Below are 14,457 nucleotides of genomic sequence, written 5' to 3'. Positions count from 1 at the left end.
TTGTTGCAGCCTGGATGGAGCACTCGACTCTCCTTCCTCCATTCTGGCCATTGCTTGCCCATACTCGCCAAAATTTTTGGTGAGATTTGAGATCCTAATTCTGAGACTTTGAATCTCCACACACAAATTATGACGGGCATAACCTTCGGTGGCGATACAAGCAATCCTCTTTAGAGTACTTGTAAAGCCTCTGTTGCTTGAAATCGAAACCCTCAAAGCATAATCTTCAACCAAATCACTTGCTTCATAAGCGACCTCTTTAAATTGTGGAACCCACTGTTGTATAGGGTCCCTTGCAGTCTGTTTTGTATCTGCATATCTTAAGAACATTTGTATCCGTTTGAGATCATCATGGAGGAGTCTGACTTGCTCGCTAACGCCTCGTAGAAAGTTTCCTTCTTCAATAAGCAATTTACCTATATTTTCTACTGCAGAGGATAGGATTGAGGATAGGATTGCTTCTGCCATTTCGGATGAGATTGATATATATTTTCTGTAAAGGATGGAATTCACTGGCAAAGGAAGATGGTTTTACTTTTACATAGCAAGGGGAGCAATTTATCTGGCTCTGGATGTTTGAAAACTTTGTATGCTATTGAATTTTTCCATGGACAAGGTCTTTTGAATTTTCTAGGAGCTGGCTAGCTCGTTCCGTCCTCACAACACAGTTATAGAGAGACAACTTTTGCTTTTCTTTTTCCCCTCTACAAGAAGGGAACAAACAAAAGAAAAATATTCTTTGGCTTTGCGTATAAACATCATCTCGCATTATTGTTAGTCCAATGCAAAAAAAAGGTCAATTTAAAACTAAATCTACAATCAATTCTAGCTCTTTGTATATCTTAAAAATTGTAAAATATTTAACTTTAAAGTTTAATGATAGTAGATAAAAATTACCAGAACAGTATTGTCGTGAAATATTATTGTCGTGAAATATATCAAATAAAGAGAAAGAAAAGAATTAGAAAATAAAAAATAAGGTCATTTTCTCATCCTATTTATACTTTACTTGCACAGTCGTTGTGTTCGGTAAAGTTACTTATGATACATAAAGACCCTAATAGTTTTCCTTATTAGTCCTCCTAAATCAGGTCTTGGATTTTACTCCATCATCTGAACCCGAATCCAGCTGTTGTTAGATACATACTCCCCAGCTCGAGTCCCTTGCCAAGTCCAAGTTTTCTAGAAAGGATAGTTCATGTTCGACTAAAATTTAAAGGTTCATTTGATTGTAATTTTTCTTCAAAAATTTTTTATATTTTTCAATCACTTTTTTATCTCACATACATCATCAAATCACTAAAGTGCATTTTTCTATATGAACTCTAAAAAATAACAATCCAAACGAGCTCATTCAACTGAAAAACACTCAGTCGATGACTTGCTCCATAGCCGTCAGATTTAATTTCTGTATGGATTCTTGGGGCACTCACAAAAATAATTTGATCCTTGTACAAAATTTTGGGTTATTATTTATTGTTTAGTCATTAATGTCCAATGCGTTCTCTTTTTGGCAACGTGAATTAAGGCCACTTGACTTTCATATACTTGTCATTAGGCTTTGGTCATTGATTTTTTTTATCATTTCAAATTGATAATCAAACTACCATAACATTGCCCCTATTTTGTCTAATTTAATCCATTGGTAAATGGTTTTGTCAATCGATGGTCTTATATTTAAGTAAATAAGTAAAGGATATTTCTTTTACTTACGGTTACCTTAATAGTTTCATAACATCATTAAATTAATTTTGTACTTAAGGCTTATTTTTCAGCTAAATAAATTTTTCATATTTGTAAGCTAAAATAATTAACTGAAAAAATGATCCCTGGCACAAATAATTTTCCTTCCCCGCAACTTTTCTTTGCAACTTTTTCCTTTTGACAGGCTGTTGGAAAAAAGTTGCAACTGATAAGCGTGATTCCATGACATTTGTAAGAAGTTTTTTTGGAGTTTTAGCGGTGAAGTACTGGTGGTCCTTGAGCCTTCCTGTGTAGAAACAATAGAAATGGTAAACAAAATCTTTAAGCAGGGAATAGTAAAAGTAGAAATAGAGTACCTGCTAATTTCAGGTGAAGGTACATGACTAATTTTATCATAATCTGGATATTGTTCATCATTCGTTATTGGAACTCTAATTGTGACTTGGGGCATATTCACAAGTTATAGTTGTTCTAGGGTAGTTGTCAATCTCAATCCATCTGAAATCATTTCCAAAATTTTACAATTGTGAAGATGTAAACTTGAAAGCTTAGGTATGTCCCCTTCATCCACCTTCCACTTCTTTAACTTAGGCAAACATGATGTTTAAGCTGAAGAAATCCCATTGAGTGCCAAAACATTTCTTGGACTAAAAAAGATTTTGTACATAATTATAGTTCTCGCAAGTTGGGAAGCTTTTCCAGTGTTTCTGTTGGTCCTCCTCAATAATGGTGTGGAACAGCTCTAATTAAGCAAGGCCTACAGGGCTAGTGGACATGTGGGGCTGGTAATCCAGTAAATGCTTGCATAAAGCACCGTAATATTCCAACCAAACAACACCCCTTCAAGAACAGCCAAACCCTTGTTGTTATTCAAGCCGTTGGAGTCGGTCCCAAAATTGTAATTCCAAATTTCGAGCGAGGCGATGCACATGCAGTTTATGTTTGAAATCGATACGTGTTTGTCTTTATATCATGTGTGTGTGCCTGTTTTAGTGTGTTTGATGTGCTTTTGATTGCTACAAGAGTATTATTAATGCTAGTTTTGTCGAGATTTTGTGTCTATTAAGGATTGAATGAAAAACTTGTGCTTATTTCATTTTACTCACAAAAGCTGCGTTTTTGCAAGGATTAATGATGGAGCAGTGGTTTGGAGTGAATTTCATATTTATTGGATAGTTCAAGGATGATTTAGTGTGCTCGAGAAGTCACAAGTAAGGACGAGAAAAGCTTCCGTGACAAGTGGAAAAGAAGAAACATTGAAACTGGAAGACCCTTGGATCTAGCCTTGTATCCTCACTTGACAGAAGATGATCCAAGCAGAGGATCCAAGGCACAAAGATACGAAGAAGTGCCCCCAGGGTGATCCAGCCAAATGTGGATTGTAGTAGAGCAAAATAGGAGAAGCAAATCCAACGCTGGATCCTGGATAAGCAGGCATGGATCCAACACCAAATTGAAAACAGAATCAAACTTGAAAAACAGAACACTGGATCCCACCCTATTTGGACCAGATTTGACAATGGATCCTGCAGCGGATCTATATGGTAGTTTGGAGCAGTTAGGATTTCATGTCAATTTTTTTCTATCTTTTTTACCACCCTATAAATAGTAACTTACGGGGGTGGTGCTATAGCTTTTGGAGGCACACTTTGACGACACAAAATTGGCTAGTTTTTTCCAAGAAAAACATCTAGAGAAGTTAAGGTTTTCACCACAACTTTTGTAGTTGCTTAGTGGTGAGGTATTCTTGTAACTGTTGCATGTGAAGATACAATTGCAAAAGAAGCTTGAGGAGCTTTATTTCTACTATTGGAATAAAGATTTCTTCAACCTTAACTCTAAAAGTTTTCACTACAACTTTTGTATTTGCTTAGCGGTGAGGTATTCTTGTAATTTTTGCATTTGAAGACAAGATTGCAAGAGGAGCTTGAGGAGCTTTATTTCTACTATTGGAATAAAGATTTATTTCAAACTTAACTCGTACTTTTATTACTAATTTTTATCATGATTTGTTTCAAGAGAAAAATGTGCTTTCATCCTAATCCATTATAAGTACCTAAGTTTGTTTTGTCTTAGGATTGAGATGAACTTATTTGATTTTTGACCGTGGATTGATTGTGGTTGATTGTTACTATATCATGTACTTGCTAGTTTATGTATTCCATGTTTTTTATGTTTGTAGTTGTTTGATCACCATTACAAACCATCTATCCTATTGTTTGTGTAGTTAGAGTTGGCTAACAATACTAGATCAAAATTGTTGAGCTCTAAATTGTAGATTCATGAAAGTAGAGATGCATTTAGGTGGATTTAACTTGTGTAATTTCATTATCTTCATAAACTTATGCTTAATTGTTCAACCACGAAAGTAGGTGAAGACTAGGTATATGTATACTTGTCATTAGTGAAAGCGATATTCAAATGTCTTAGGAAATTATATTCTTGGCAAGACGAGTAATAATTTGAATCAACCAAATCACATCCTATTTATGAGCATTTAAGTGAGTAAAAAACCTGGAACTATCTTCTTATTGTTTCTCACTTGTCATATCATTAGTTATAGCTTTTACTAGTTCATTGTTGTAGTTGCACTTTACTTTAATTTGAGATTATTTAGGCAATAGACTAAGTGATAAGCCTTAGTAATTGTTATTGTTACTTGTGGATCGACCATAATTTACACTATACTGATTTAATGACCTATATACTTGCAGTTGGGGATAATTGAAAATTTTAATTTGAACATATAGTCCATGTCATATTTATAGTTGGCGATTTGTTTGAGATCCTCAAGATTGTGATACACGATTCCTCTGAAAGACCTGAGATTCATCAATTTGGTTAAATCTCCAGGGTTGTAAGACCGGTTATTGAATGAGTTGAGTATCTCCAACAGCTTGCCCAACCCATTTAACCACATCTTAGGGTATTTTCCAAAACATTATCAGTTAAACCAAGAGAGGAGGGTATTTTGCCAAAACATTATTAGTTAAACCAAGAGAGGAGGGCGAAGGGGAGGATGGTGGCGGATGTAGAAAGTGTTATTGGTAGGAGAGAGAGAGAGAGAGAAGCTTTAAATTAAAAAAAGGTGTAGAAAGATTTAAATAAAAAAAAAAAAGAGAGAGAGAGAGAGAGAAGTTGCTAGAAAGATTTAAATAAAAAAAAAAAAGAGAAAAGATTTGAGTTCAAAGAAAAATTCTAACTGCATAGGAAGTTTAAAGAAATAAACAAAATTTAAGCAAAATGAAAAACAAGGAACGAAAGTCATTTGTTGATACAGGAAAGAAGCACAAAAAAACAAAAAACAAACTGATTTGATTTGATTTGTCTACATGCATGTAGTTGTTTATTGTCCTTTATTGAAAAGTATTGATAGATTTCAAATTCAATACGAGTAAAAGCTGTGAATTGCAGAAAAAGGGATGGAGGAATCCAGAAACTTGCATTGGGTTGTGGTCGAATTGCTCTTTTTTGGGAGAATGATGGATCTTATTAGGAAAAGTTTAGATTGGTTATGGTAATGTTTCTTAAAATACTAGAGAACAATGTGGCGGTGTCTAAATCATGGAAATTCAATGTTCGAACACAATTAGTTTTCCGTTTGGCCAACCCAACGATGTTTCTTAGCTTGGTATTGTACTTATTTAGATGATCATCTCATTTTCAATTAAGGTTAATAAAAAAGTTAAGGGAAAGTTTCCTTATTAATTTAACCCTCTCTTCTTAAGAACACAAGAACATAGATGGCCTCCTCCAACTGCATTGGTGAATCTTGCACTGAATCTAGCTCTATGCCAACAGCTTTGAGCACAAGAAAAGTTTGAGCAGCTAAACAAAGTGAGACTAACCAAACCAAAAGCTAAAAATAGTCACACATTATCTCCTTGTTGGGTCAAACACTAAAAGTGAAGGATCATATAACAGATTGGTATCTTCCCTAATAGCTAAGTAAAGATGCTCGCAATACATACAAATGCCAGCTACACAAGAAGATCTAACCAACTTGCAATCTTGTTGGCCCTTGTCATGCTGGTTTCAGATCATTTGGAGTCACATAACAGCTGCTATGTGCAAAGAAACTTATGACACAGAAACTGCAACATGCAAATGAAAGATGGTGCAAGACTTTAGGCAAGAGTTTTCATTACAGAAAATTGGTAATAGAGGCAAGTATTGTTTTCTTAAGATAAAATTGCAATACACCGAGCTTTAACAATATAGGAAACAAACTCATCAGTCATTCATCATAAGATTAATTTGTATGTATAATAAGCTTTATTAAGAATACAATACTCTGCCTTTGTACCTTCTTTGGGACAATTAGCAGAGAAAATTTTCATATAAATGCTAGTAATTGTACAGACTAACATAGTGCCAGCTTTTACACAAAAAAAAAAAAAAAAAAAAAACCACAAAAATGAACAAACTTTAATATCAGAAGAGTGGACGAAGATCACATATTTGTGAATCAAAAGACATCACAGATTGAATTTTGAAACCAGAATTCTATAATTCCACTTCAAATCACATTAAATTTAGAAAAAAAAATGTGAAAACACTACTGTAAGCATCCATGTTACAAATCAATTACTCCAAGTTTTTCAAATAATATCCCTCTATGCATTAAAATTTCCATATAAATTAAAAATTGCGGGAAAAAGAAAAGAGATTAAGTAAGTTTAATTACCTCACATTTGAATCGGATGAGATCAGGGAAAGCCAGGAGATTCAGTGTAGAATTTTCTTAAGGCAAGACCCGGGGCTTGGTCAAACAGGATTGCTTGGACAAACAGTTTCTACTTGATAACCTATTATTCCGCCAACCAATCTGCACAATGACACGAAAATGAAGAGAAATAACCACAAAATTGAGCTCAATCTACTATTACAAATTTCCTTCAAAAAGTTGATACAAAAAAATGAAAACTCTAAGAAAGACGAGAAAAAGATCAAGAAGAAGGACAATAAATAAATAGCCATAAAATTGAGCTAAATCTCCTATTAAATCTTACAAAATTTCTTCACCTTTTGGAAGTGGATCTATTTTTTCATGAAACAGGGGAATGACAACAAAAGTGTGTTGTCATAGCCAAAAAATTCATGTTATGAGTTATGACAACATTTTAGTGATTTTTCTTGTAACAAAAATACGTGTTTTTATTAATGACAATAACACAAGTTCTCACCAAAAAATTAACATTATGGGGTAATAAGCACTATTGTCATTAAATTTAATTTATTTATGACAAAATTAGATGTTGTCACGAGGTGTTGTCATTTAAATTTGATATATATCAGATAGTATTTAAGGCAAAAGCAGCTAAACAGCGAAACAAATCTGACTCCACGGCAAATATATGGATTGCATAGTTTGTAAGTTAAATATAAAAAGGAAACAAGATGATAAACTAATATAAACAAGACAAGCAAATCAAACAAATGTAAAGTCTGCCAACTAAACTTATAAATTTATAACCAATAAAAAAATTGCCTTGCATCTTTCCCTATTTAACTTGTATATTTCATTCTATTCAATAGTAATTCTCTGGCATCTTATATCTAACAATCCTTTAAATATATATATATATATATAAATGGTTCTGTCCAATTAGTAAAAAAATAATAATCTTAAAATTTCTCTATAAATATGTACGGTAAATTCATTCATTTTTAAGAAAAAATTGCTAACATTACTGCCAAAAAAAAATTACTAAACAAAAACAAAAAATATCTCAAAAAAAATTTTCCACCGACATTTTGTCCTCCCAATCCTCCACAGGCACCACTTGCAGGGAAACAATTTTGGGTAACTGAGAATGGAATCAAAGTGCATCATCCCTAAACAAACTTGCCATGTCATTTTGTACTACGAATTAAAGTAAATAGTCTTGATTGACTTAACACAAGCTCTAATTGTTGGTTTTGACATCAATAAGACTTGGAAGGCAACATGTAAGGCTGCAAACTAATCGAGTCGCTTGCAAGTCAAAGTTTGACTTGAGCTCGATAGAGCTCGAGTTAGTCAAATTGAACTCGAGTTCAAAATATTAAACGCGAGCTTAGTATATATATATATATATTTTTTTTTATTTTTTATTTTAATAGTAAAATTACATATATATTTCTAATATTTTATTATTTATTACAAAAAATATTTTTTATTTATTTTTAAAAAATAAATAATTATTTTTTTATTTTTTCGATCTCAAGCTTTAAATTGACAGCTCGTCGATCTTGAACTTGAATTCAAGCTTGATAAAATTAAGTCAAGACTCGACTCGATTAGAATAAAACTCGACTCGACTCGACTCTTTGTAGCCCTAACAACATGATGCTTCTTCGTCACCGAACGCTAAACAAAATTTAGGTTTAATCCAAGATATTTGATTAAATAGGGATGGTGATTTTAAAAAATTACATGGGAAGCACAAATAGTTTAAAGAGTTATTAGGCATTTTTTACGCCATGCAACATTTTTGGTTGATGAGTACATTATATGACGGTAACACATACTAATCCATTAAATTTAATTTATGAGAGATTATGTCAACCCATTTCCAAACACGAAGAAATAAGCAAAATATTTTGACTTCACCTTACAATATGGAAGGCAATGCTTTCAAATATAAACTTACTTCCTCATCACCAAATTCCTTAAACAGTAATGGAACAAGAATTCCATTAGATGATGTCTTAGATAAACAAAAATAAATATTTAGAAGATAAAACTATGATCCCGTTTCTTCTGAAGAGGAAAAAAATTTAAAAAAAAAAAACACAATAGTCATTAAAAAGACAAAAGAAAATATTGAATGATGTTGGTGAAGCCTATCAAAATTGATATTGGAACTAGATGCTAAGAAAAAGGGAATTTCAAGAACCGTAAATTGAAAATTAAAAGAGAAAAATTGGAGGAAAAAGTACAAGGAGAAAAAGAGTACCTGTGGATTTTAACTGAAGGCACGTGGCTTATTTTATCATAATCTTCTCCTTGTTGACCATTCACCCTCCTAATTCTATTGTTGAATTCTTCAGGCATTTGCACAAGAGTTACCTCTTTTAGGGTAGTTAAACATCTCAGCCCATCTGGAATCATTTCCAATTCTCTACACCGCTCAATCCATAAACTTGAGAGGTTAGGCATGGCCCCTACTTCCACCATCCACTGCTTTAAGTTACCCAAACTATCAAGCCTGAGATGTTTTAGTTCGGGAAATCCCCCTGAATGGCAGATCATTGCTTGGCCCAGAAAAGAATATGTCCCAAGTTCCAGCAGTCTTAAGTTAGGAAGCTCCTCGAGCGTTCCTATTGAGTCTTCCTCAATTTTAGTACACTGCAGCCTTAATTCAGTAAGGCCTGCAGGATCAGGAGACATACGGGATTGGTAATCCGGTAACTTTTTGCAGAAACTATTCACGATCTCTAATTCATGAATATTCCTACTAAACAACACCCTTGAAAGAATATCCAAACTACCGTTGCTGTCATTGGAATTGTTGGAGTTGGTCCGGCCAAAATCACAACTATTGATTGTAAGTGAGCTAATACGTATGCAATCCAAGTTTGATATATGATTGATGATGTGTTCCAAGTCCTCAAAGTTTTTATACACTGTTGCTTTGAAAGCTCTGAGATTCGACAATTTGCATACTTCTTCAGGATTGCAAATTCCGTTGCTAAATGATTCAAGTATCTCCAGCTGCTTGCTCAACCGCAGCTTAGGCTGAGAGTACCACCACCAGTCCGAAAGATAAAGATATCTCAAACATCCCAATTTCCATAGCACGTTCGGTATTCTACAACGATAACTACCAGATAAATCGAGAGTTTCCAAATACTTTAAATTGCCCAAGGAATATGGCAAGTTTATTCTGTGACCTCTCAATCTCAAACATCTCAAATGGATAAGCTTAACGACATATCTCAGAGGTGATTTGAGATAACAACTTTGGGAGGCCATATCAAAGGATAAAATTGTCAAAACTCTGAGCATCTTCAAATTCTTGACTTGGGACATTATTCTCACCCCTGGATTAGAATAGGTCCCTTTGCCTACCAATGAATCACACATGAATGAGCGAAGATGCTTAGTTTGTTCTTTTGGCGGAAAGTTGTATTCAGAGATATCTTCTGGAAGCAAATGAAGGACTAAACCATACTGTGCTTCAAATGCAAGGGGAGAATCTCGTGAAGTAGTTCGATCGACCAGCTTATACAAATTCTCCTCTTTTGCCTTGACTAAGCATAGATCTCTCATAAGATCATGAAGTCGACATGACTCCAACCTTGTTACTGCATGCTTCCCCTCCTCATGTACTTTAATCTCAACCATGCATCTGTGTGCTAAATCTTCCAAGTAACGCTCGGCAACCTCCATCATTGTTTCTTGCTCCCTCCTATCATTCTCAAATATCATACCTTCTCCTATCCACATCTGATATAAACTCTCTACTCCAATGTCAAAATCTTCCCTGAGTTTACCCAAGTAAAGGAAACATGGTTTTAGTTGCCAAGGGAGGTTGTAGTAACTGTAAGCTAAAACCTTTGGCACCTCTCCTTCTTTTCCAATTTTTTCTCCCTTATCCAAATAGGATTTGATATTCTCATGCACTTCATCCCACTCGCTGAGGGTTGTTTTAGTTCTAAGAATTCCACCCAGAACCACCACGGCCAACGGAAGATTCCCACAGTATTTCAACATTTTCTTCCCTACCTTTTCCAAACCTGTGTAGCATTAAACAAATATCAACTATGACGCATCTATCATTCATAAGCATCATGTTATCATTCAACAACTATACGAAAAACTTGATAGTCTGTTAACTGATAAGTCTCCTAATCCAAAGATTTGAGACCTATCAATAGTCTTAGAAAAAGGCTATCCTAAGCATGGTTCAAAGACTCGTCCAAGTCCTGGCTGGAATGGGTCCCAACTCAGACAAGTCGGGGCTCTTCAGTCTGAGATGGGTCCGCAATTCATAAGAGACGCATGAACTGCCAGTGACTCGTTCAGACTCGGTCCACTAGGACTGAGTCGACTCGGAGACTGAAAAAATTGCCACAACCATCGAATCATCCTGCTTCAACTCGGATCCCAGGACACAACAAGCTTTTTGTTATTCTAAAATCCATGAAGAGGCAACGATAAGCAGAAAACAACACGTCAAGAGCATTGAAAATCCATGGACACTAATTAAGAAAATGCAATAACAGATATATGAAGAAAAAAAGGCATGAGAGAGGTAAATAAAGAAACCGTGGAGAGGAAAGTTGAGAGGAAAAAGAAACCAAGGAAGTTTGGACTTGGGGAAGAAGGAATTGGGTTATGGCTGTGGTGGAGCATGAAACCCAGAAGAATGGGTCAGAAGTCGGGGAGCAAGACCCATTGAAACTTTGACTTTGACAGATCTATCCTTTATTGCCTGTAAGTGGTCATAGTTAGTGTGATTATTAAACATACCCCGTTCTTTTTGGTAAGAAGTTCTAAAGCTTCTTACTATTAATTCCATGTTTCCTATTAATTTAGTCATTTCACTTTGAAATCCAAAACTTCTTAAGGCCTTGTATGGATTGTTTGTAGAAAAATTACCGTAGCAATTTAATATATGTAAGGTAAAAAAATGATTGAAAAATGTGTTCACAAAAAACGTAACAAATTTTCAACCAAACCAGGCCTAAATATTGTGGTCTGATCTTTAAATGTTTAAAATTCCTTATGAGCTCTTCTGACAATTTTGGATGGACATACATATAAATATGTAGCACGCTAAAAATATATTTACGCAATATTTACTGTGATTTGCAACACATAATGGTTAGTGAAACATCAATTTAAAATCTTATAGTTAGCAATAAGGGTGAAAAATAGAAAAATGCAGAAACACATAATCTTTACTTCTTATTTTTTAAAACTAATAAAAATATACACGTATCTTATCGCAAATTTAAAACATTCATTAGTTTAGAAAGAATAGAGAATGAATTTTAAGAAGAATTACATATTTGTCTAATCTTAAATATGCGTCTCATTGACAGAGTCACGATTCTATTATATAAATATTACATATTCCATTGCAGTATTTCAATATATATATATGAATAAAGGGGAAAAATTTTACCTTCACCACTTCTCCCCCTCAGTGATTTCTTGCGTAGCAATTCCCAACTTTCATCATTGGTCAAAAGACGCAGTTGATGGTGATAACCATTTGGATCAACATGTTCCGCAACGTCTCTATTACGAGTTGTGAGCACAATTTTGGATCCATGCTCCGAAACTGGGATTGCGTCTTTTAAGCAATCCCAAGCTTCTGTTGACCAAAAGTCATCGAGGACTATCAAACATCTCCTATCTTTAGCTTGCAAGTGCTGTTGAAGCTGCCTTGCTAGATTATCTTTTTCGCTCATCATAATCTCATTGCTCTGTTCAGGTATAAGCTTGAGTAGAATGCGTTGGAAGAGATCTTTTGGCTGCCATTGTTGTGACACACAAACCCAAGCACGACCTCCAAAATATTGCTCTACTCTTTTAAGGTGATATACCTTTCTAGCAAGAGTCGTTTTGCCTATACCACCCATGCCGTAAATCGAAGCCACGCTTATTTTGCGCTCTGCCACCTCATTCAGCAAATATTTAACCAGCTGCTCAACATCATCAGGCAGTTCAACCACATCCTCGTCGGCCACAAAGGAGTAAGTGTGCCTTAATTGTTGCTGCCTGGACGTATCACTCGACTCTCCTTCCTCCGTTCTGGTCATTACATGCCCATACTCGCCAAAATTTTTGGTGAGATTAGAGATCCTAGTTCTGAGACTTTGAATCTTTACGCCCAAATCGTGACGGGTATAACCCTTTGTGGCGATGCAAGGAATCCTCTTTAGAGTACTTGTAAAGCCTCCGTTGCTTGAAATTGAAAGCCTCAAAGCATAATCTTCAACCAGATCACTTGCATCATAAGCGACAGTTCTAAACTCCGGAATCCACTGTTGTACACCGTCCCTTGCAGTCTGTTTCGTATCTGCATATCTTAAGAACCTTTGTATCCCTTTGAGATCGTCATGAAGGAGTCTGACTTGCTCGCTAACGCCTTGTAGAAACTTTCCTTCTTCAATTAGCAATTCACCTATATTACGCACTGCAGAGGATAGGATGGATTCTGCCATTTTGGATGAGATTGATGTATATTTTCGTAAAGAATGGAATTCACTAGCACAAAATGATGGTTTTACTCTTACATAGCAAGAAGAGCAATTTATCTGACTCAGATATTGACAAATGTTAGTAGACTTTCACATCTTGGGCTCTGGAGTCTGAAAACCTTTGTGGGAATGCTATTGAATTTCTCCGCAACGGATATTCTGTCCCACATCCTGTGCCACTCTCTGTCCCACTTTTTATTATATTACTATTTCTCCTTCATAAACATCATGTTTTAATTCTTTTTTGTTTCCTTAAGATCCAATAACTATTAATTGAGTAATACACAAAATTTAACAAACTCAAAAAAATCAAAATGCATAAAAAATGAGATTTTTTATGAATTTTCTGCTGTATTTTTTAATTTTCTATTATATTTTACTTTTTTGAGGTTGTTGTATTTATTTTTTACTTAATTAATAGTTATTGGATCTTAAGGAAATAAAAAAGAATTAAAACATGATGTTTATGAAAGAGAAATAGCAATATAATAAAAAATGGGACAGAGAGTGGCACAGAGTGTGGGACAGAAGATCCGTTGCGGAATTTCTCCACGTCCTTTCCTTTTCAAATGTCCACGACGTGCATTATTATTGTTCGGCTCCACATGGTGCTGCCCAGCTCGTTCCCTTAATAGTGACATGATCTTATCCCTTTTTTTTTTTTTGGGAATAACGTTTTAAGGTGACACACCGAACATAATACAATTTCAAGGGCGAAGCTAAAGTTTCTCTTGAGGAGTCATGATTATGACAAAAAAGAGAATTTATTTTACTCTCAAATTTGAATGTGATGATACAGTATAGATTTTGTCAGTTGTAATTTCGGATTTGATACTAATTGGATTCAGGCCACATCTTGCCGAGCCAACTGAGATGGCAGTTTTGGGCTGTATTATCCCCCAGCAGCAACCAAGTTTGCAGCCATGGGGATGCTTTTCTTTTTTGCCCGACTTTTATAGATAAATTTGATCCTTGCTTTTCATTGTCAAAATTCATTTTTTTCCTATTTTGTTAGTTTCAGTGTAGCTAAATGTGTTCTTCTGAACTTTTAATACAAATTTAACCTCATTTTTAAATATGATTGGGGCATGTAATGATCCTTTCGATATTACTCTAATGACTAAAAGAAGTTCTTGATTATTTTTTTTTATTTTCTGAACATTTAATGCATTTGTTTTTCAGTTTTTTTTCTCTTCTTATTTTATGACTGACGACATGGCAAATTTGTAGGAGATTATTAGCCAGCAGCGCCAGTAAACTTGAATGGCAGCCATACATAATCCTACAGTGGAAGAGAGCTTCTTGCTGATTTTCCTCCCAGTTTCGTATCATTTCTAAAGAACTCTTGCCCTGCACTTGCAAAAAAGCAATCCTCCTATACATCAGAATAGTTTTGGCCACTTCATCATTGGATTATAGTCGATTTTGATTTAATTATGTTTATATCTTGATAAAAAGATAAGTGTAACAATGATTAACTTGAAGGTTGAAAATTCTTTGGCGTACAAATCTGTAATTGATGACATGTAGCTCAACTTTGCCTTTGGTTCCAAC

General features: G+C 34.7%; 1 protein-coding gene across 2 annotated transcripts; it reads right to left on the bottom strand.

The window, feature by feature from the left end:
* Positions 1–5,545: 5,545 nt before the first annotated feature.
* Positions 5,546–12,970, bottom strand: LOC113754281 (probable disease resistance protein RF45). 2 transcript variants are annotated; one of them, XM_027298659.1, is made up of 4 exons: positions 11,823–12,970; positions 8,646–10,428; positions 6,392–6,532; positions 5,546–5,798 (listed from the first exon to the last, which is right to left on the bottom strand). In XM_027298659.1, exons 1-3 carry the CDS (start codon positions 12,865–12,867, stop codon positions 6,472–6,474), a joined length of 2,889 nt encoding a protein of 962 aa, XP_027154460.1. In that variant the 5' UTR covers positions 12,868–12,970; the 3' UTR covers positions 5,546–5,798; positions 6,392–6,471. The 2 variants fall into 2 exon arrangements, with proteins under 2 accessions (XP_027154460.1, XP_027154461.1); XM_027298660.1 differs by having other exon boundaries at positions 6,397–6,532.
* Positions 12,971–14,457: the final 1,487 nt, after the last annotated feature.

The sequence above is a fragment of the Coffea eugenioides genome, chromosome 11 (genome assembly GCF_003713205.1).
Source record: "Coffea eugenioides isolate CCC68of chromosome 11, Ceug_1.0, whole genome shotgun sequence".
NCBI lineage: Eukaryota > Viridiplantae > Streptophyta > Magnoliopsida > Gentianales > Rubiaceae > Coffea > Coffea eugenioides.
This window is presented reverse-complemented; position numbering and strand designations above follow the sequence as displayed.